General features: G+C 39.1%; 1 protein-coding gene across 3 annotated transcripts in view; it reads right to left on the bottom strand.

Annotated features, from left to right (window-relative positions):
- The window catches only part of TENM1 (teneurin transmembrane protein 1), a 734,894-nt gene that overhangs the window by 102,250 nt on the left and 610,065 nt on the right, over window positions 1–22,579 (bottom strand). For all 3 annotated transcript variants that reach the window (XM_054695568.1, XM_054695569.1, XM_054695570.1), the window contains 3 exons: window positions 17,584–17,727; window positions 8,773–9,022; window positions 794–814 (listed from right to left, as the gene is read on the bottom strand). In XM_054695568.1, the coding sequence (XP_054551543.1) occupies window positions 794–814; window positions 8,773–9,022; window positions 17,584–17,727 (415 nt within the window). The remainder of the gene's footprint in view (window positions 1–793; window positions 815–8,772; window positions 9,023–17,583; window positions 17,728–22,579) is intronic.

Below are 22,579 nucleotides of genomic sequence, written 5' to 3'. Positions count from 1 at the left end.
CTTAATTTGCTTAAGGAATCAGTTATGCCAAAGTAGCAAGGCTGATCTTGTGCGCTGGCATTTAGGAAGTGGCATCTCCCAAACGAAATCCAAATTAAAAACCCCATCAGTGCCATTTTGATGACAATTGGCATTGGGAAGTGAACAAATTCAGTTTTCTCCTTTGCATTTTCAGGTAATTTAGAACATTTTTGACAAGTGTAATGCACAAACAAATTGAATAGAAATACTCCTTATGATTAATTTCAGAGCCATGGGCCATTCTCAGTAAATGGTCAGTTTAAAGTTTTTCTATTCTTTCTTTTTGGTGGTAAGAACTAGAAACCATAAGGTCACATAAAAGGAAAAAGGAAAAATCTTATTCAAGAAGGTCATTGTGGTCACTGTCTCTTAATACACTTATCAACCATATTTCTGAATCTAGGAAGATTGTCCTATTACCTCTCTTTCTACCTACGACTGCAACACATTAAATGCATTTGAACTTACAGCGTCATTTGTGGCATCACCTCAGGAAAACATAATGAGACTTGGGCTTTGCTTTCCCATGAAGTACTGAAGGCCAGCTTTCATTTATCTTTTTTTTTTGTTGTTGTTAGAGTCTGATCCTCCAATAAATTCCCACTTATTTGAGTTCTCTTCCTTTGGAAGACACTTACCTGAGTCATAAACTCCAAATTCATTATTCCTTTAACCTTACTTATGAAATGAAATTTCCCCATTAGCAAATTATTAGGAAGTGGCCTCTTAGACAAGAAGGGGCATTAGGTAGCTGCACATGTGATTTGCTTACCTATGTCTGGTATCTCTGTTTCTAGGGTGCACAAGGATCCACGAGTGGCAAGTAAAAGCAAACAGAGAGTTGTCAGTGTCATTCAACAAGCCAATCTAAGCAGACCCACCTACTCCTCAACTTGCAGCTGTCAGAGAGACTCTACAGCAAACGCTGTCAGAGAGACTCTACAGCATACATGTGTAGGGCAAAGTGGGCCAGATCTTCCTGGCCTCTTCTCCTAAGGTGCTGTGACTATCACTGAATATTCTGTGTAGCTGGCTTGTAAAGCTCTAAGGCAGGCTTCTGAACCACTGTCACCAGGACCACTTGGTTTCTGGCCACACATGCAATTTCCTGGGAGCAATCCTTAGTTTTACTGAATCAAACTCTCAGGGTGGGAATGGGGCCTGGGAATTATATTTTTAACAAAGTGAGCTGGAGAGTCTGATATAGAATAAGGTTTAAGGATCAACAGGTGAAGGTTTGAAGAAGTAGCCACTGTAAAGGCTTTGCCTGCTCTAGACTGTTTGAAAGCCACCTTATCAAAATACAAATGTCACTGTTTTATTATCAAGTCTTCTGTGCAACACACATTCCAAACCTAACCTGGACCACTTAAATGATCTCAGAGATGAGACAGGGATGTCTCTGGTGCACATTAGCCATTACTTAGCAATAATCAAGAAAAAAAACAACAAATTGAAAGGAAGGTTTACTCTTAAAGCATGACAGAATGTCCCTGATATCAAAACCACTGCATCAAAATAGCTTCAATAAAATATGTAAATCAACTGCTAGGGCCTGTGTCTTCAAAGTATTCATGACCCAAGGGGGCAACTGGGTGGACAAAACTGAACTGTGAGGTCATAAGAGGCAGAACATTTTGGGGCCCCCTGATCTGTTAGCCTCTTGGCACGTGGTCCTACTACCTAAGGCATTTCACTCTGGGATGTGTCACCAGGCTCCTCACACAAAGGGCGTGGCTGGTACACAGGCCTGACATTGGGTCAAGTCTGTTCAGAATAAAAAGGCTATAATCATCTGTGAAATACAGTCATTTTAATTTTAAAATACTTTTAAAACCTGGCCCTTCTGTCATTTTGAAAAACATGAAGATAAGAAATCTTATCTAAACTAGAAGATGTTCTTTTACTTTGGAATGTCAGAAAAGAAAAGATACAAAATGATTTCATATGAAGCTATCTGCTACTACTGATTCAACTCTTTTTAAAGAGAGTCTTTCTGGGATTTGACTAGTTGGACCACAGGTCAGGATCAAGGACATATTTGTTTCCCTGGTCTGCCTCAAAAGGGTAGGTAGGTATCCTGAGGGTCAACACAAAAGGTCAAAAGGTGAGGATGGGGAGCTTGGATTAGAAACCTGGCCTAAGGCATTCAAACCTCTTTGAGTTTCTTTGTCTCCAAACACTACTTGTTCTGTGGCCTCTTAGTTACAGCCCTCTTAGCTTGAGGCTGGCTCTACTCACTGCTGCATGGTTGATTCTCCTGAAGGAAGTTAGTTGTGAAAGTACTAGAAGTACCTCATTAAAACATGGTTTCATCTACAACAGGTTCTCATGCTACAGAGCTACTCATGCAGCTACAAAGGGTTTTGAAATGCTTAGGTAAAGGTAAGGAGTGGAGATGGAGCTGGCTTGACTTTCTTGCAGTTGTTTCTGATCCTGCCAATAATGTCACTGTGAATTTGGAAAGATGTCCTGTATTATGCAGAGCAGCTTCTCTCATTAGCATCTCAGAGGGAGGAAATGAAAATGATGGAATTTATTTCCAGTGTGTGACCTTGTTCTGTCTCAGAATTACTTTTAGTTAAGGATTCAGGATTGAGTCACCACCAAAGTCAGTCTGCTGTCTAGCTAGCAACTGACAACATGCTGAGGTGCCAGTGTGTGAGCTCCTCATAAGTGCCTGGGCCTATCAGTGGGCATCACCATCTGGCAACTGACTGACTTGAAGCTTGTCATGAATTAGGAAGAATGAACTGTGAATCTTTGCAGAATAAGAAATGCTCTTGGTGGTAGGGGCTCGAAGTTGATCTTTGATTTTTTTTCAGGACCTCCATGATTAAAATGGTCATCTATTCTTTTTTAATTAAAAAACTGATTGAAATACAATTCACATACCATAAAATTCACCTTTCTTAAAAGTACAATTCAGCAGTTCCTAGTACATTCACAAAGTTGTGCAACTATTACCAAGATCCAATTCCGGAACATTTCACTATCTTATGAAAAGAAACTTGTACCCATTAGTAGCAACTCCCCATCCCTCCTTCAGCCAAGTCCCTGGAAGCCACTAATCTGTTTTCTGTCTTAATGAATTTGTCTCTTCTGGATAGTTCATATAAATGGAGTCATACAATATATGTCCTTTGGTGTCTGGCTTCTTTCACTTAGTATAATGTTCAATTTTTTCATTTTACATTCTTGTGAGGTGGGAGATGGAGAAAGAGGGGGAAATGCCACCTTTGGAGCTGTTGTCCAGGGACCCGATATGCAATTTTGCTGGCCTGTTCTGGTCACAACACTTTTCAAGTTGTTCATGCCAGTCTCCATTTCTTTCCTTATACTTAAAATATTTTTTCTCCAGGTTTCATATATATATATATATATATATATATATACACACACACACACACACACACACACACACACAGTTTTTGATGTCGGAGAGCATACATTTCTCCCTGTTCATATTTCCATGGTATTCTTCCTTTGAAGAACCGGTTCCCACTCTACCATTCACTGGCTTCTTAGAGTTTCCAATGGCAACAAGTGTCATCTAAGATTGCTCTGGCTCTGGTCCTTGCCCTTATCACAACTTTCCTGTCTTGTGTTTTAGGGCCCTGCTTTCAGTTAGTACTTCCTTTGAAAATCAATCTGACAAATGAATCCATGCCAGAAACTAATGGGTGATTCTAGCTTGAATGGTCAATCTTGTGTTGGGGACTCTTAGGGCTGTCATGTCTCAACTCAAAGGAACACTTAGAGTTCCATTTAGAGTGGGAATTTTGGGCATTGTGGAAGGCCAGCGAAGATGTTTTTGGGTAAGAAGGAGGGAGCCTTGGAATGCCACTGTCAATACATGAAATCAAACTGGGGAGGAAACCACCTGTTTCCTCTACATATAGTGTTTGGCTATTTGTAGCTCCAGTGCTGTTTATAAGAGGGTGGTTGTTGGCCATTTCTCAGGTATTTTCAGAAAACCTCTCAAAGTCTGGCTTCCATTGGTTTCTTCAGCAGAGTGCTCTACAAGTTCTGCTGCCCCTCAGTAAGCTAACTGCCCCTAAGTGGATGCTACTGCAGTTCTACTCAATTTCTAGTCAACGATAAGACTTGAGTCCTGAGAACAATATGGGAAATATTAACCGGTCACTGTAAAAGAAACAGGAAAATCTCAAGAGAAATTGTCATGTCACATTGACATTTGTCATGTCCAAATTACTCAAGGCACCAAGAAGCATTTACCAGGATCTTATTTTCTTCTTTCATTTTTAAAGGAAGGATAAAGTAAATATCTGGAGAATAACAGCATCTTCAACAATAACAGCATGAGACTTTTATAAAGAATAAATCATTTCCACTCATGCTTAATAGGTTTTCTAATAGAATTGTGAAATTAGAAGATGAGAGGGGAGCAAGGGGATATTACATATTTGAATTCTTGCAAAGCACTTAATACGGTGTCTCCTATTTTTACTTATATAATTATCTGTGTTAGTTTTAGAAAACTGAAAAGTGACCCTGAGGCCATGATCAAAGAAAAAAAGAAATAAAGTCATACTTGATGAGAAATAGTTGAAGAACTTGAGCATGTTTGGAATGAAGAATGAAAGCTAAGGAACCTATGATAACTGTTTTCACACTTGTGAAAATTTGTCAGATGAAAGAGAGAGGTGGTTTCAGATGCTAACATTTACTTCTGCTCAGTGAATGCTTCTGAAGGCAGATTTTGGTTCAATATAAGGAAGAATTTTCTACCAGAGCATGCCAAAGATACAATGGCTTGTCTTGAGAAGTATTTAAGTTTCCTGTTATTGAAAGGGATTAAACAAAGTAGAGACAACTAATTGTCAGGGATGTAGTGGGCTTGCACTATGCTGTACCAGATACCTGGAAGGACTCTTCTCATGCTAAGCTCACAAGTCTATGATGCCACTTTTGTGCTACCAAAATGTGTGCACGTGTCTACAATTTTCAAATGAGAAGCAAATTTCTGTAGATAGATTTATTTCTATAAGAGATTGTTCAGTTCTTTCTATCTCTAGAAAACTCTTTAAAGAATGTATTTTGGAGACTCTTTTACATTTAATGCATGTTCTTGTAAGCTTACTTTCTTTATTATCTTGCCTTAAACTTCCACTGGAGAGAAGTACTAAGATGTGGTTATTCAGGTGAAGTCTGCAATAAACAGGCAAAAGGGTACTATATACTTAAATAACAAGAATAATATTACTTGTGCTGGCATATTGCTAATAACAGTGATATAAGGACTTTTCCCTATCCACCCTATTCAACCAAGGGAGGTCAAGCTAGAGGAAATAAATAATTGGCAACCAATGAAGAGGAAATGATTCTTGAGGTCAGATGAAAAAAGTCAATTGGGGACAGTTTGGATCTATAGAGTTCTGGTAGGAAAAAAATCTGTAGTCTTACAATCTTTGCAGTGTTAAGGAACACGTGGAATTGCTCAGTGTGGGCCAATATGGAACAAGAGGAAGGAAAAGAAAGAAATCTAGATGAGTAAGATTTATGTATTGCCAAAATATCTTCAAACTTTGGGATGAGAACTATATATCTGCAGCTCTTAAAACAAGTTAAAGTGCTTAGGACATGGAAAAAAATGCTCAGATATAAAGTTGAAGTCAATTTTATATATAAAGAGGTAGAGAACAGAGTAGTTACATTATATAATGACTAACTTGACAGAGACTGAAGATCTAGAATGCTCTTTCTTTCTATAATAACCTATTGACAATATTTGCTCTTCCAGTCACAGTTTTTAATGCAACCAATAACATAATAACTATATTAGTCTGTGTTTCCAAGGCAACCGATGAGTCAACCAAGTAAAATGACAAATCTGCACTGGGGAGGGGGGTAAGCAATTAAATTAACTGATTTTAACAAACAAAAACCTGGTGCAAAATGAAGTGTCTATCTACATATAGTACAATTCAGTGAACATTATGGCTCTTAAGATAGCAAAGTCGTATTATATCAACTTATTTCTCCCCAGGAAGTTTAAATCTGGAAAAGTTATAGAGCAAATAAATAAATTTACCAATTTTTGTGAAAGATACAAAGTACACAGTATAGGCTACTGATCAGGGTGGATACTTTAGAGAAAGGAAATCTAAAAAGAGATATAGTGGTTTCTGGGTAAGCATGACAGATAATATTTGCTGACATAAACTGTTTTCATGTATAGTCAAATAGAGTTAGCTGTCAATTAGGTCAAAATGATCATGTCTATTCAGTCAGCCTATTTCTCTAATAGTCAATCATAGAAGGGTTGGAGTAGAGGAAGGTGAACAATTTTTTCCTCTTCTTGAACCTAATGCAAGAATTCTTAATCACGACTCTATGTAGAGGCTTTATCCACAAGGCTAGGCTGCTGGGTGATGGTTGGTGGGAGGTGTGGGGAGAGAGGGAAAACATGACTTCTGAAATCACACATACAATTTTGTGTGAATGTGGTTTCTTTCTGGGGAGAGGTCCCATAGCCTTTGACAGATAATCAAAGGGGCCTGAGAATTAAAAACAAGTAAGTTATGAATTGCTCTGAAGGAATGTCAGTTCAGAAAAGTCACTCAGAGACTCAGGCTAAGTGACAGAGCCTGGTTGTGTGCGCCTGCGGTATATGTACACACATATTTGAAGAGCTGTGACAATGAGAAAACTGCTGTGGAGTAAGGATGAATAGAGGCACTGGACAATATTTCACATTGTCAGAGAGGAATTTTTCTCTACACTGATAAAATCACCTTGCAATTAGGGTCCAAGTTATTCTATTTTATTCTTCAAATGACTTTGTGTTGAAGGTCAGAAGGTTCTTTGGAATAAAATGCAAATTTGTGAACTATTAAGGATCCTTGACCAAGGGAGAATCTCATCAATGAGTGACAATCCCTCACCTTAAGTAAATTTGCATTTAAATTACAAAGAAAAGGAATATACTTAGCTGAGTTTTCTTTATAGTAATAATATTAGTATTTTTTGTTTTTCTACATAATCCAATGGTGTTTTTTTTTTTTTTGAAGTGTTAGCTACTTAGGGGCAAGCTATATAGGTTCATCAAGACAAGGGCTCTGTCTACCAAACAGATAATATCGGCCTAACTAGAAATATTCCGACAGTGAATGGATTGTTCACTGTTTGTTCCCATGCAAGTTTGGCATCATGCAGGCATCCCTAAGGTTTTGAAAACAATGTAGGATGTTCCAGTCCAAGCATACAATCATTTTGGCATTCTTTGACTTTTCAGTAAGTAGGTGCCGAAATTGATATACTGCTAGAAATGACAAGTGCCTGTGAGATGTGACATCGTGAGGTACATGAGCACTTGATTAGGGCAGGGTGCTGTGAATTTGTACCTCTCTAGACCCTCTAGATGTGCTTTATCTTTATAAAATCTTAATTTTACAGTCTATTTTTTTATTAGCCAAGGGATTTAACAGCTTTCTTCTCTATGACAGCGTTTGCAATTATAATTAAGAAATGTATTAAAACTGGAGTGAATTAATGTGAAAAATGGATGGGGGCTTGGGACTAGAAGATTCCCCCAGTTCAGTGTGAAGGACTAACTCAGTCTGAAAAGAGATATGTAGATTTCAAAGCAAGCACAAGAATCTGAAAAATTTCAAAGAATGTCCTTGTGCATTCAAGTCTCTGTACTTATGTGAATATAATTGTTACAAAAACATGACCTAAGAGTTTTCATGTGTTTTGACAGGCCTTGATGGCGTTCTGTACATATAAACTTGCTCCATCAATACCTCTGTTCTCCCAGTCACTATTTTTGGTCAGTGTATATCAGGTCCATGAGGGAATTCCTGAGGCAACAATTATTTTATGGACTAGTTTATAGGGTGACATCAAAATCTTCCAGAATATAGAGAAACTTTCAGGTTAATATTCCATAGACATGTGTCAGGAACAAAGCCGTCATAACCAAATAAAGGAAGGCTCTACCATTTTACCCAGGGGAGAGGAAACAGGTCTTTCTGTCTCTCCTGGGATGGGAATAGATGCTTTCATTTCTAGAACTCTGGTGGGTATATATTTGTGTCTTATAAGCTTCAGAAAGGAAGAAATAAAACTGATTAAGCCATGGTTTGTGTAGTTGTAATCTTTTTGTAACTTCAGAATGTGGAATATCAAAAGGTATGAATTCCTTTCAAAAGGTGTCAAAATACTTTATACTCTCAAGAAAATTCCTAGAACAGAGTGAGAAAGCTTAAAGATGAATGCTTTAATCATTTTGTCCAATGGGATAGAACTTTTAAGGGTAAAGATCTAGTTCTTCCTTATCATGCCACATAAACACAAACTTCCATTTTCTTTTTTATGAAATGACCACTTCAAGAGATTGAACCTGGAGAAGTTAGAAAGTTTAGGTTTGTGGATCTGGCAATATCTCTTTCTGCTAGAACAGCAGAGATAGTTTGATGAGTTTTTGTTATCGCCAGCAAGGGTTGAGTGACTTACCTGAGCACTTGGAAGTATTGAGATCCATGTCAGTGACGGCAACGCACATGTACAGGGATATCAACACTTCCTGTTTCCCAAACCAGTACCGAAAGGTTCCTTTCAAGTGGGCACGTTGATCTATGTCCTTTGTCCCTATTCCTGTTTATCTTAGCTCAGTGCTATGATATGGGCAACTACATTTTCTGTTCCTTCTGGCAATGCCTTGTCTCTTCTTGTTATTCTTGCTTTTTCCTTATCCGCTAAACAAACAGATTAGAGGAGACTTACCTTAATTCCAAAATACTAACGGAGTTTCCCGAGGGAAATATTCGCCTAACAAAATTGAAGTCGCCAACATACACACTACCATCAGGGCCAGAAGCTAAGGCAACAGGAGCAAACAGTTTGTTGTTGTGGGCTGGACCATTGCAGTTGGTGCAGGCGACGCTCCGTTGGTGTCCATTCCCCATTATAGTTGATATGACTGGGGGTTGTTGGGAAATGAACATATTTTCTCCATTCCCTTTATGTATGATTCCTAGATGTGAGGCAAAAAGGGAGAATAAAAAATATATACAACATTATCAGTGACATTTAAATTCTTCTCTTGTTGTTCAAAGCAGGTAGAAGATTTGATTTTTCATAAAAGAACTTTAGAGTGAATTACATCAACCTTGGTTTTGTTTAACTGCAGAATCACAACAAACAGAAACATAACACTTTGCCTCTGTTTGTCCATCTGTGAAATGGAGTAATTAATATACACTCTCCATTAGGGGATGATTCTAAATGCCTCAACAAGGCATTTGATGATTAACTTTTAAGGCTCTCCTGTTCACTTTGGGCTCTGTGAGTTATCTGCAGCTATTTTTTTAATCCCTGACTGATTTTCACCTGATGCCTGGCACACACCTGTTTGACTTTAAATTATCCTCACTATGCAATTGGTTCCTGAAAAGAGAATATCAGTCGATTTTAATATTAACCTTAGTAAAACACAATCAGGAAGGTAATCTACTTCTATGAAAAGAAAAGAAATCACACTGCTAGAATGCACTTCAAAGATATAAGAAGAAAGGGACTTGAATTTTCCACTCTTTTGGACCATATCTTACTATCATCAGTGCAGGAAATAGAGATACCGACTTATGAAAATGCTAGAAAAAGCTGCAGTCATTCTCTCTGGGCAATCTCATACATTCTCATAGCTTTAAATCTCATCTTTATGTGCTGAAACTTTCTCCTGTCCAGAGCTCTCACCTGACATGCAGCTTGCCACTAGATCTTTATTTGGATGCCCCAAAGGTAAACTAAACACATTTAAAACTGAACTCATTATTGTTCTGCATCCCTTACCAAACCTGCCTCAAATCCATTTCTCTTTACTTCTGCACCCGCTATTCCCTCTGCCCTGAATGCCCTCCTCGTCTTGTCTGCTAGGGGAACTCTCACCCACCCTTCAGAGCTTGGCTCATTTCTTCCCCAATGCTCTCTCCAGGACAGAATTAGTTACTCCCTGGGTGCTCACCGCTTGTTTCCCAGAGCTCTATTATAACACTTAATACATTGCACCATAAGAGCTTTCATTACTTCTCTATCTTCTCCCTTAGAACGTGAGCTCCTTGAAGGCAGACACTCTGTTATATGCCTTTCGGCATCTTGTGCTAATCCCTGTAGCTGTCATTATAAGTACTCAGTAAATGTTGAAAATTGGTTTTGAGTCTCTTGTAATTTCTTTGTCCAAATCCTAATGATTTTGAAAACCTGCTGATCCTGGGCATAAAAATCCAAGGAACAAGGACTGCTGTGCTAAATAGCTCACGTCTGTCCAGAATGAGCCAGGGCAGGTAAAACATCTGTGTTGTAAGAAGGCATCCCAATGTGTGAGACTAAAGTAACTGACAGCAAATGAATGAATGTACTTGTACTGCACTGTCCGTTTTTTCTCTCACGACCCTTGCTGTCTGTCTCCTCATACTGCCCATTATTCTCCCTAAACATTTCTTGAAATATCTTCCTCAGTTTCATCCAACTTTTGGTCCTACAATAGAAGCTGTTGATTACTCTGAAATAGGAACCTTGCTTGCAAAAATAAATACGGGGGTTAGACATGACAACACCATGGTACCAGATTCTTGGAAGGGTCTTCCAGGAAACAGAAATCCCATACATCATATGACCTTTGGATTGTAAATCTAAGTATTTTTACTTTCTCTCCCAAGATGATTTCTGGCTATTTTTTCAACATATGATCTGCAAGCACAATGTGAGCTTATATCCCAACAAATTGGTCTTTTATGGCAGAACTATGAGCTATCTTGAGGACACTACTTTCTTATTAGTTTTATTATAATTTCATTAGGCAATGACAATATTTCTGAAGATTTACAATAGTTAATTAAGATTAATAGGGCTGTATTTCACCTTCCCCAAAACATTTAATTGCAGTGTGATCAATATTACACTTTAAATGAATTGGGAGAAAGCGAATGAGAACTAGAATGGCACTTGCACAGCATCATTGAAAAGAAATCTCCTGATGATCACTAAATATTCTATCAATGACACTATGATATGTCCGCTAATAAGTGAAGAAACCAACTGTTTAGCATGTCAGTATTTCAGTGATGCACTATAGGGTACATCATTCAAAAATATTTCCAATTATTGGCTGGCATATACCAGATTTGCTATTAACATCTATTTTCACAGGTAGATCTCCATTTTTTTATATCAATGTAACGGTATAGTTAACAATTACCTTCAAAATGACATGTTATTACCAGACTCCTGGCAATTTAAAAACTAAAGATGGCTATTCTAAACCATTCTTCTAAGCCTGCAATTCTAAAACTCCCCTTTTCTATTAGAAAGCCCAGCACTCCATCAAAGAAGAAGAATGATTAAAGGAAATAAAACATAAGGCAATGTACTTTCTGATTACATCTCCACAATTGATGTCTTGCTTTCATGCAAGGTACTAAAGTGCCCATGTACTGAAATTACCATTCCTGTTTAAAGCTGAAGCAATCAAAACAAAAATGGGCAAACCCCTTTTGTATTGCCCTGGAAAAATAGATCATTTTGAAGGGTGTTTTTGTTGTTTCAAGAATCTGTTTAACCTTCCATTACACAGAACCAGGGCATACCATCTAGCAACAATGATTTAACACCAATTCTTCTGCAAAAGGTTGCTTGGAAAATATTTTGTTTACGTTCCTAGAAATCTTGATCAATTACTGCTGCCTCCCTTCCAGTTTATTCTGCCACACATGCTCATTTTGAAAACAGAATCAAATGATCCTAGGACAACACACATTATTTATATGAAGGCCAACTTTCTGCTAAGGATTGGTGTCTTGTTTATAGTAAACAAAGAAACTCCACTGAGTGGGGCCTACTATACATTTTCTCCCTAAGTTTTCCTTTTCTTTGCCCACAAGTTAAGTCTGTTGTGTAATAAGTTGAGAATATTTTTAAACACACTACTCATCACCTCCTGCTACCTTGCTCAAAACTTCTTTTGAAGCTTATAAATAAGTTTGAAATAAAAATTCCCCTTGGAAGCCAGTGGGTGGTGCTTTATGCTGATTCCAAAGAAGAAACCATTTTTCAGACTTATAGACAACAAGGGGCACAACACATATTTCTCCTAGGATTTGACTGAGAGGATATAAACATGAACTGGGAGACGTGCCAGTGTGATCAATGGAAATTCACTTCCTTTCCCAGTAAAAATATTTGGTCTACAAACTACTGGCCCATCCCGCCAGTTAAATTAAGGGAAATTCTCTAACCATTTCAGTGAAATGACAATACCCAATGAGCATGGTGGATTGTTCTTTCTAATAATTTTTTTAACTCTGAACTGGCAGAAAACAGAAGGGGCCATGTTTGATAAAGATTTACTATACAGGGGCCTCCCTGGTGGTGAAAGGGGTTAAATCTTAGCACTATCAAGCTATCACCAACCACTTGAAGAGCTCGATCCCTGGCCAGGGAGATGACCCACATGGCGCAGCAGACCTCTCCTGTCTTGCCTGCTGCTCCCCTCAGCAGTGTATTTTGATCTGTCTGCCTGTTCTGCTCCCCGATCTGTCTCTGGTGAATCCTCTTGCCCTCCGGCTCCTCTGGCCTGTACCCCCACTCTTGTATAAAAATAAATAAATCTTAAAAAAAAAAAAAGATTTACCATACAAATAGCTATAAGGCCTTGTAATAGATGATTCATGTGCACATTTTTATTTCTCATAATTTTAGAGAACTGATTCATCTTAGAAGGAATGAATATGCACTCAGTATAACCAGTAAGATGTATTTTGAAGGACTAATATTGAAAAAAGACAAGTTTCTGGTATTTTATTTTATTTTTGTGAAAGTAAGAACCAACTAGATACAGATAAATCTAGATCTAGATAGACACACACACACACACACACACACACAGTATAATATTTGGAAGCCATTCTCCACAACCAATGGCTAATTGTCAGTTAAATATAATGGCTGGAAGGGCACGTGGTCTGAAGACACTGCCTGCTAGAAACTCTCCGCTGCCTAACGACTTGGAGCCAAAGACAAACCGGAGCCCTGAATGGCAGCAGACATCCTATCTAACTACAGGTGTCTTTTTAACCAGGGAGAGGAAATTGGGGGAAGATAGATTCTTGTTTCCAATCTGCTATCTGTCTCAGATCAAAAAGCGGGGTGCCTAAAGACTTAGACTTTTTCCAGATAGAAGTGGAGTGGGGAATTTGCAAAGACGTTGCTCTTGCCTTAATCAGTCAGCAGACTGTCTGACCCGAGGGGAAAGAGCATTGCTTTCTAAATTGGTCTTCTCAAAGCTGTTCCTTCACACTTATCCTTCCTGCTTCTAAAACTGACTCTGCGGGCGGGATTTAGACTTCGAAAACATCCTAAGGGGGAGCCCCCGTCCATGGTCATGCAGTGGCAGAGCAGGTTTCCTATCTGCTTCCTGCAAGTGTGACCACTTCTTAATTAGAAACACAACGTGCTGGCCAATGAGATGATAAAATGAATGAATGTTCCTTTTAAAAAAATGATCCCAAGGAAGGATTCTTTTTCAGAATAAAACTCTCAGCAGATTTTGTCAGGCTGGGGTGAGCACAAGGGATCTTTTGGGCTTGATAAAGATTTTCTAAAACTGTGTTATGGGGATGGTTGCTCAACTCTACAATTTTCTAAAAATCATTGACGCACACATGGAAATGGGTGAACTTCATGGTATATAAATTATACTTTTAAAAAGCTATTAATAATTCTCAGAAATAACTTTGTACCTACTACCTAAAAACTTATTACCAATGAATCAGGAGTGGAAAGAAGATATTTATGGAAATCTGGGGGCTCACAGAGCCAATTTTCTGAATGACTCCCCTCTGTTTTGAATTTTTAAGCCTGTGTGAAGCAAATGGTAAGAGGATACAGGACGGGGAGCACACAGCTGGGGGCTGGCTCGATGGAGGTCATTTCCCACTTTGTATTTAATGTCAATGACAGGCATTTGAAAGAGACAATCTATACAAGCCAATAAAAGTGAGTTGAAAAGAAATAGCTGCTTAAAATGTCAAACTCTTTCAAATCAAAACAAAAAACCTAATAATTTAATAAGTGACATCTGCCCTTTCGTTTTTTGTACTTTTAAAAGTGTGATTCTCTTTTTGACAATAGAAAAAAAGTTGACATTTTATGTCTGTGCCTGAATCTTTGCTCTTAAAAATAAACAACTGAAAGGGAATTTAGAATCTTTCTTGAAAGGGGGAAGGTGATATTATGGGGGCACACAGCACTGGCCTCATTCACCTTCGGGGTCCCATACTGGGACTGGACTGTTGTAGGTGGTCACAGTCTATGGCTGGAGCAAACCTGGTTAGCTTTGCCAATCAAATTTTCCCAGCTTGTGTGGCTGGTTAACTAGGCTGATTCAACTACAGTGCAAATGAAGTAAGATCATAGGTGTGATTATAAAATGGATCCAATGTTCTTCGTCAGTTCATGGCCTTACAAGATAGCTCAACCCTAGCCAGCTGTTCCACAAAGGCAAAAATTGATACAGGATGGATATAGCAGAGTATAGCTCTGCCTAATTATTCTTCTACAACTCCAATCCTGGAGAAATAAACCAAAATCTATATTCTACAAAAGGTTGTTTGGACAACCCAAATGCCCAAAAATAGATGACTGGATCAAGAAGATGTGGTACATATACACAATGGAATATTATTCAGCAATCCAAAAAGATAAATTCATGCCATTCGCAGCAACGTGGATGGAGCTAGAAGGAATTTTGCTCAGTGAGATAGGCCAGATGGAAAAAGAAAAATATCAGATGGTTTCACTTATTGCAGGAATATAGGGGAACCAAATGAGACATCAGTGTAAAAAAATTAATAACAGTACAAAACACAACAAAGCAAAAAAGGACAATTATAAATCAGAGACGTACTGCAGGGGAGGAGGGAGAGGGATCAGAGGGAGGAGGGAGGAGCACAGGGGACTGAGGTCATGGTGCACGGGTGCATTGGGGAAGGAAACTATGGGGACTACACCTGAGGGGGTGGGGGGAAGCAAATATTATTTAAACATGAATAATGATGTAAAAAATAATTAAAAAATTTTTAAAAAGTCAAAAAAAAGGCTGTTTGGAGTCTGCCTCTTTAGATGGAAAGGAATATGATTTCACAGTGAAAACATACCAGTAGATGCTCAAATGAAAGCTGGATGGAAACGACAGGTTCCCAGTAGGCTACAAAAGGAGTTAGAGAAACTTGGATGAAACATTTATAACTGGGTGGCAAAAGCAGCTTGTCCGAGAGAAGCATGGGCTCAAGGACCACCTGTGGTCCCTTCCTCTGATTTATCTCATGTTCAAATGGCAAACTAAGAGAAAATGAGCAGGGAACGCGGTCCAAAGAGGGCAAAGTTCGAAGACAAGACTCCTGATTCTCATGGCTTCTTTCTCTTTCCCTAAGTCTAGGACTTAGGACACTGAAAACTACCTGAAGTCGAGGAAATCACTCTTTCCCCAGCCTCTTCCACTTCCCCGCCTCCTCTCTTTCTCCTATGTCTTCTACTTGGTTTTATGTGTTATTTCTTCACTCTGTTTCTAGCTTCTTTTTGGATATACTGACATTAATAAGGATAAGCAAATGTGGAGAAAGAAAACATGATTTTAGCCCCTTACTAATTGTGCACTATTGGGGAAAGTCACGTGACTAATCCTCACATTCTTAAGATGGGAGAGAGAGAGAGAGAGAGAGAGAGAGAGAGAGAGAGAGAGAGAGAGAGATTGAACCATAGACTCACACTATTGTGTCCCACCATCACATTAGGAGTCTCCTAGGATATAGACGCTGGTTTAGACTGGGCTCCAGTTCCCTACTCCTCTTGCTATGTTGTCACATGGATGACTGAATATCTACTGGAAGAGTTAGATAAGTGCCCCTCAGCTACCCCAGCTCAACTCAGCCATTCTTTTGCCCATTATATTTAATTATCATGACAACTCTGCAATGTAAGTATGAGTGTTCCTTCATTTCAGGTGTGTAAGCTGGAGCTCCTAGAGGTTGAATAATTTACCAGAGTGACCAGTGGGCCTGAGATTGTAGCACAGGTTATTCACCTTCTTTTTTGTAAACAATGGATGCAATGGCCTTTTATTATTTTTTCTCCCCACCACCATCCCACATAACTGACTCTTTCTCCCTGCTCCCTCTTCAAAACTTCACTTTATTGGTGTCCAATAGTTTTTATAAGTATTGTGTTTTGTCAAAATACTATGTAAATGCCCAGTATTTATGTTTGTCATTCTGTCTTGCTGTAAATGGCAGCATTTCTTATTTCCTTATGGCTGAATAATATCCCATTGTGTGGATATAGCCACATTTTCTCTTAGTATTTTATGTGGTATTATAATCCATTTGCCAAATGTTACTGCTCGGGATATAACAAGGAAAAAGTAGATTGTTAGCTGTCATTTCAGACTGGTAACATACTTAGATGTAGTGACAAGAATATGAAAAATAGACTGGATTCTAGAAAGATGAGAAAATTGCTCCTCAACAAAAACAATCTGTAATCAAGTCTCTAAAATATGATAGTTTTATTGACATCATTTGATAAAAGATAATTTGTGTGTAAACATGATTTTAGTCTATTTCAGCTCTCTTAACCCAACCCTCTATCACTGGGCACTTAGGTAGTTTCCATGCCCTAGAAGATTCTTGATATTTTAAATAAGGCTAAAGCTACATGTCAGGGATGTGTTCAAAGTGGGACAAAGTTCACTAAACCCCTTTGAAAACTGTATCAGATGGATGAGCCATTATTTTTTTAAACCAGATCTTCTTTTAATTTATTTTTTTTTTTGCATAGAAGAACTGGGGTATAGGCCAGAGGTGTGGGGGGTGAGAGGATTCATCAGAGACAAAGTGGGGAACAGAACAGGCTGATCCACTGAAATACACTGCTAAGGGGAGCAGTGGGCAAGAAAGGAGAGGTCTGCTGCCCCATGTGGGTTAGTTTCCTGGCCAGGGATCAAACTCAGGCCTTAACAGTGATAGTGCTGAGACTTAACCCCTATGCCACCAGGGAGGCCCTCATTAATTCTAAGATGGATATTTGCTTCAGATATTAATATCTCTGAAATAAGTATCTTACAACCACCGCACATCAATAGTCAATTGGCAGCATTTTCCATAAGATAATGACTTGTCATCGATGTCTGAGATTTAAATGAAATATGGCAATCATCATTCCACTTAAAAAGGTTGGATACAATGTCATATAGACTGGTTTATCACTTGGGATAGAGCAATAATGATAGATGATTCTTAAAACTCCATGTCATATAACTTTTTGATGAAGAGGTCTTACTATATTAGCAGCCATTTGAAATCAGACTACTGTATTTGAAAAGAAACGTAATAATGTGCTCTTCTCCAGGGGGTGCACTTACAGGTCATATATTTTTTGTCTTTTCCAAATTTTATGCAATGGATATGTAATATATATGTGTGTAATGTATATGTACATAGCATTAGGAAAACATTATTAATATATATTTAAAAAGCTGCTTACCACTTTGAGGATTCAAAATATGATGCTTATTCAATGACCAGCCTCCTAGGTTAGAAGCATCCATCTCAAAACCTTGTAAAACAACTGTCCTTTTTTCCCAGAGAATAAAGTCAGGGCACGTTTCATATTCATATCCCACAGATACTGTAAACAAAGAGTAAATAACACATTAGAAATTTTAAAAACATTTGTCTCATTTTCATATCAGTTGATAACTCTGGATAGTGCATTTGCTACTGAGTTCTGATTTGGGTTGAAATTTTACTGCAAATCCCTTTCACCTCGCACAGTACAGCACAGCATAACACCTAGCATAGCACTGGGCACCTGAAAGTAATCTGTTCATACATATTGAATAAATGTATGAATGAGTGAGTGAGTGCCATCATTAGGTACGAGCCATGATGATTATGCCCACTTAGCTTTATTATGGACTTTGAGATTGGAGGCTGTGCCTTAAAACTGAAGAAATAAACTCTCTGAAGGATTAAGCTGTGGTGATATAATTCCTTTCTTTACCTTTGTAGATGTGCTGGGATGGCTGGTTTCTTATCTCTCTGGAGTACAAAATGCACTTAGGAAGCTGGTTTTGGAGTACTGGGTCACTTATACAACAACTGACTACACACAAGACTAACAGAAATCGATGTACCCAATTTATATTTTCTCCTTTGTTAACTGGTCTCTAGTTTGCCAAGAAGTCTGAGATTACTTAGCGTGCTGCAAGTGTCAGTTCGACTTTGCGCACACTGTATTTTGGTATGTGCATATAACTAACCAATGGGACATCACCCAACATTTGGCTTTGACTGGTAGGAAGCACAGATGTTGCACATTAAACCTGGAACCCCAGTAAGCCACTAAAATGGAAGTGTGGAATGTGGTAGCTCAGGTCTCTGCTCTACTGAAATATGGATAGCTCAAGTTCTAGTCATTTTCTCCATTGGTAAGCCTGCTTACCTGTTGGAACTCCAGAGTTCTGATTCTTGAATTTAACAGGCTTTATGTCCTCATAACTTTCTAAGCCTGAGAGTACTGGCTTATTACGATGCATACCCCGAAGCTGCTTTCCCCCTTTACGGCAGCTTAAAATATCCCTCGTTGGTTGTCTGCCATCGCTTCTGAGTACCTACCTCCACCTGATTTCTTTAGATGCCCCTGGACAACTCATTCCTTCTTTTGTCATCTGGTTTTGAAGACTGCTAATGAAAATGTGTGCTTGAACAAACCAGTAGGACTCATCCAAATATGAAATATTAATGCAAGCTAGTTTTGGCTTTTGGCTTTAGGAGAAGAGAAGAGATGGCTATTTTAGTCAAACTAATTTATGAGTGTATGTGTTTGTGTGTGTGAGCATATACGCAGATAAACCAAAAAGTCCTTATTATGAATACACAACTTGCTAACTTTGTGCATCGTCTGTGACCAATTTTAAATCATAGGCTGGTTTCCTCTTGTCTCCCACTTCAGCAAAGCTTATAACAGGGATCAGAGCCATCTTCATGAGTGTGTGACCTCTGCAGTCAGAAGGGGACCCATGCTTAGAAGGGCCCCACCTTTGGCTTAATGCTCTGCTGTCACTGTCTTGAAATCCTTAATGATTTCTTAACAAGAGGCTCTGTATTTTCATCTAACATTGGACCCTGAAAATTATGTAGCTCTTCCTGATGGGGATGCCCTTGTACCCTGCCATCAGCTGTTGGCAACTGATAGAATGCAAATTCATTTTAGTATTAGCCCTAACCAAGTATTATTAGCAAGGGAGAGCAATGGGGATCAGGAAAGACTAATCATAAAATGAAATAATTTTTTCAATGGAAATTAGTTTGGGATCATCTGTTAATGCCATTCTCTATTAAGGCGGGTGTGTGTGGATGTCTGTGTGTGTGTGTGTGTGTGTAAACACAGAATATCAGAGATGAAAAGGGATCTCCAAGGTAATCTAGTTCAGATTACATTTCCAGCACAAATCATTGTTGTCTACAATCCCCTTAATACCTTACCATGGTCCCGATGCTCACTAAATCAACTCTGAGATGAGGAAAGTGCTGCTTTGAAATGTAGCGTTTGACTAGATCCACCATTAACTAGCTGTGTGGTCTTGAGCAAATTTTTCCATCTCTGGGAGTCACGTTCTTTGTTGGTAACAAAGTGTGCATTTTAGGAGGGGGGTGAGGGGATAGGAAGGAAGGATGCACCAACACTGGTAGTTGTTAGACCTTTTTGGGCCAGGGAACCTTTTATTATGAATCTGATAAAAATTTCAGAGCTTCTTCCTAGAAACTGCATATGTCCAGCACATTTTATATACAACCCTAAGGGATTCAATGGCCTCCTGAAGTTCAAACGAAGATCTCAGATCAAAGACCTCTGTGCCAGATAATACTTAGAATCTCCCTTCAGCACTAACAGTCAATGATTCTGAAGTGCATTTTTTTGAAGATTGCATTTGATTAGTTCAAATGGGGGATCAAACCCAAAAGCCAAAGAGAGCACACTTTGGGCCATGCTGGTGTGTAGAAAAGTAGTTTCTGCTTCTCTTGCCAACATTTGAAAGTCTTGATTAATAAATAATCACGACGATCATGATTACACGCCCTCTTAAGGCCATCATCTCCTTCCCCATCGTTGGCAGGATCTACATTCTGCACAATATAAGCCTGGTGAGCTTCCCCAGAATCCCTTCTCCGGAAGGTGAATGGCAGTTTTACATTTGAGTAGTGTGCCCTGGTGACCGCCCATGGTGGTCTGGAGCCAGATTTTTCCCTCTCAGTAACAGTTAAAGATCCTCCCAACTCTGTAGCAGGAAGTGCTTACATAAAGTATCAATTAAAAAGTTCTCAATGCATTGGTAATGAGACACACTCTTTTCACCTCCTCCTATCTGCTCTCTGAATTGCTCTCTCGTCCACAACAAAAAAGTGCATTGGCTGCAAACCCCACAATTATATGAGTTTTTCCCATAGTCATAGCAAATAGCAACAAGGCAGCCACTTAATAAGTTCCTTCTAATTTTTATTAGATTTACTTTCTCCTGAGAAAGCTCTATGAGCTAATAAAGTTATAATTTATACTTCAGACTTGTCCAAAATTCCAACTGACTGTAATGAGAATGACTGTGTGTCGGGTATTTTTGTATGTGGCTCCTTGCTCAGAGTAACAAGGCAAGGTTTCTTTCTGACAGCAGCCCACTTTAACATAATCCTGGAACTTGCAATCGGCTTATGAGAAGGCAGACATTTCACCCCATGGAGTTGAGCTGCTCTCCAAATGCACAGGGAACTGGCAAATACTGTAGCAACCGATGCTAGATTTCCTTTCATGGAGGCAGACTGTAATGAACTAAACGCCTACTCTTTTTCATATAATTAAATATGGGGAAAAAGGGCTACTGAAGGCCTGGCACTGAAAACACTGAGCCCTGACAGGACATGCTACCTGCTACTGTGACAGCTGGGTCACAGCGAGGTGAGCAGAGGGGACCGCTGCATTTCCCAGGTGGCTGGTTGCCTACCACGTCTGATCCCCAGCACAGCTGGCACTGGGCAGGGAGTGGGGCTCTGGAGTGGGGACCAGGAAGAATCATGTAATAAGGAGGAAGAAATCATTAGTTGCCAACAATTCAGAGGAGCCGGAGAAGATAAACTAGTCTGGCAGTGAGTGGAGATAGGTGGGAAAGGGAGATTCTAGACTATACCTCACTTGTGACACCCTTATTTCCCCATGGATTCCTGTCTACTAGTATTTTCTCCCTCACCTCCACAGTCATCAATGTCAAGATAGGCTTGCTGCTTTCATGGAGGGCTCTATTCTCTGGTCACAGGATGACACCTCTACTTAACTTTTAGTCATCTTGCAACAGTATACTGGCTTGTAAAGAAGACTTCATTATACTGACTTAGAGAGAGAGCCTGAAGCCAGTTGAAGTTGGAAAAAATAACTGAATGTTCACGTTCCTTATAGCAGCTGCATGTGTATGATGTGGAGACTGCAAGAAGGCTGAGGGCCATAGTGCCCCTAACCCCCAATTTAGTGACGGTGACATCCATCTATAAAGGCTGGGCTAAGAGAGTGTCATTAGGTAGCTAAGGTAAAGGCGCCATGAGATGAAGCTGATATGTGAAATATGACAAGATGAAGCAGGTGATTTTCAACTGCTTCAGGCTAGGGCTTCAGAATTCCTAATGGTTGTGTTTATGAAGGCAATATATAATTAAAAGTAGTCTGATAGTGTGAGATATTTACATTGCCTTTGTGAACTCAAGGAACAACTAAAAATAATTTCAGCACGCTTAAAAGGTTAACTAACAACAAGATCAAGATCTGCTGATCCAAAGGGAATCATTAAATAGAACAATAGATATTTTTCGTTCTTTAAAAGTAGATTAATGCAAAACAACAAGAAAAGACAAGACACCCAAAGAACAAAGTGAAAGCCGTGGCAACAACAGACCAGGACTAGGTAGATAAAATGTTATCTGCTGAGAACAGGTACCTGATCCCAAAACTTCTTCCTCCTTTTCCAGTTCTCTAGAGATTTGTCAAAGGAGAGAATGACCCCAGAGGCTCCTCTATTTGACACACTGCCCAGTGGCCAGAAATGCTCTGTTTATCCATTATTCCTGGCTTACTGAGAGTGTCAGAATCAGGTGGTGAATTTTTATCAAGTGTCTTTTTAGCACTTGTAGAGATATCACATAGTTTTCTCATTTAATCTATTAAGGCAGTGAATTATAGCAATAGATTTCTGACTGTTGAACTATCTTCGTGGTCCTGAAATGAACCCCACCTGGTTGTGATGTAGTTAGTCTCTTTTAAATGAATCACTGCATTTGATTTAGTAATATTTAGGCTCTGTACCTGGCCAGTTTATCCACATAATGGCTAAACACGATCATGTTGAAAATGGGGTAGTTGGATGAAGAGAAAGCACAGGCAGGGAAAGCAGAAAGCATCCCGGAGTGAGGGCCTGGCGTCCCGGAGTGAGGGCCTGGCG

The sequence above is a fragment of the Talpa occidentalis genome, unplaced genomic scaffold (genome assembly GCF_014898055.3).
Source record: "Talpa occidentalis isolate TD23 unplaced genomic scaffold, MPIMG_talOcc4v2.1 talOcc4.15, whole genome shotgun sequence".
Lineage (NCBI taxonomy): Eukaryota > Metazoa > Chordata > Mammalia > Eulipotyphla > Talpidae > Talpa > Talpa occidentalis.
This window is presented reverse-complemented; position numbering and strand designations above follow the sequence as displayed.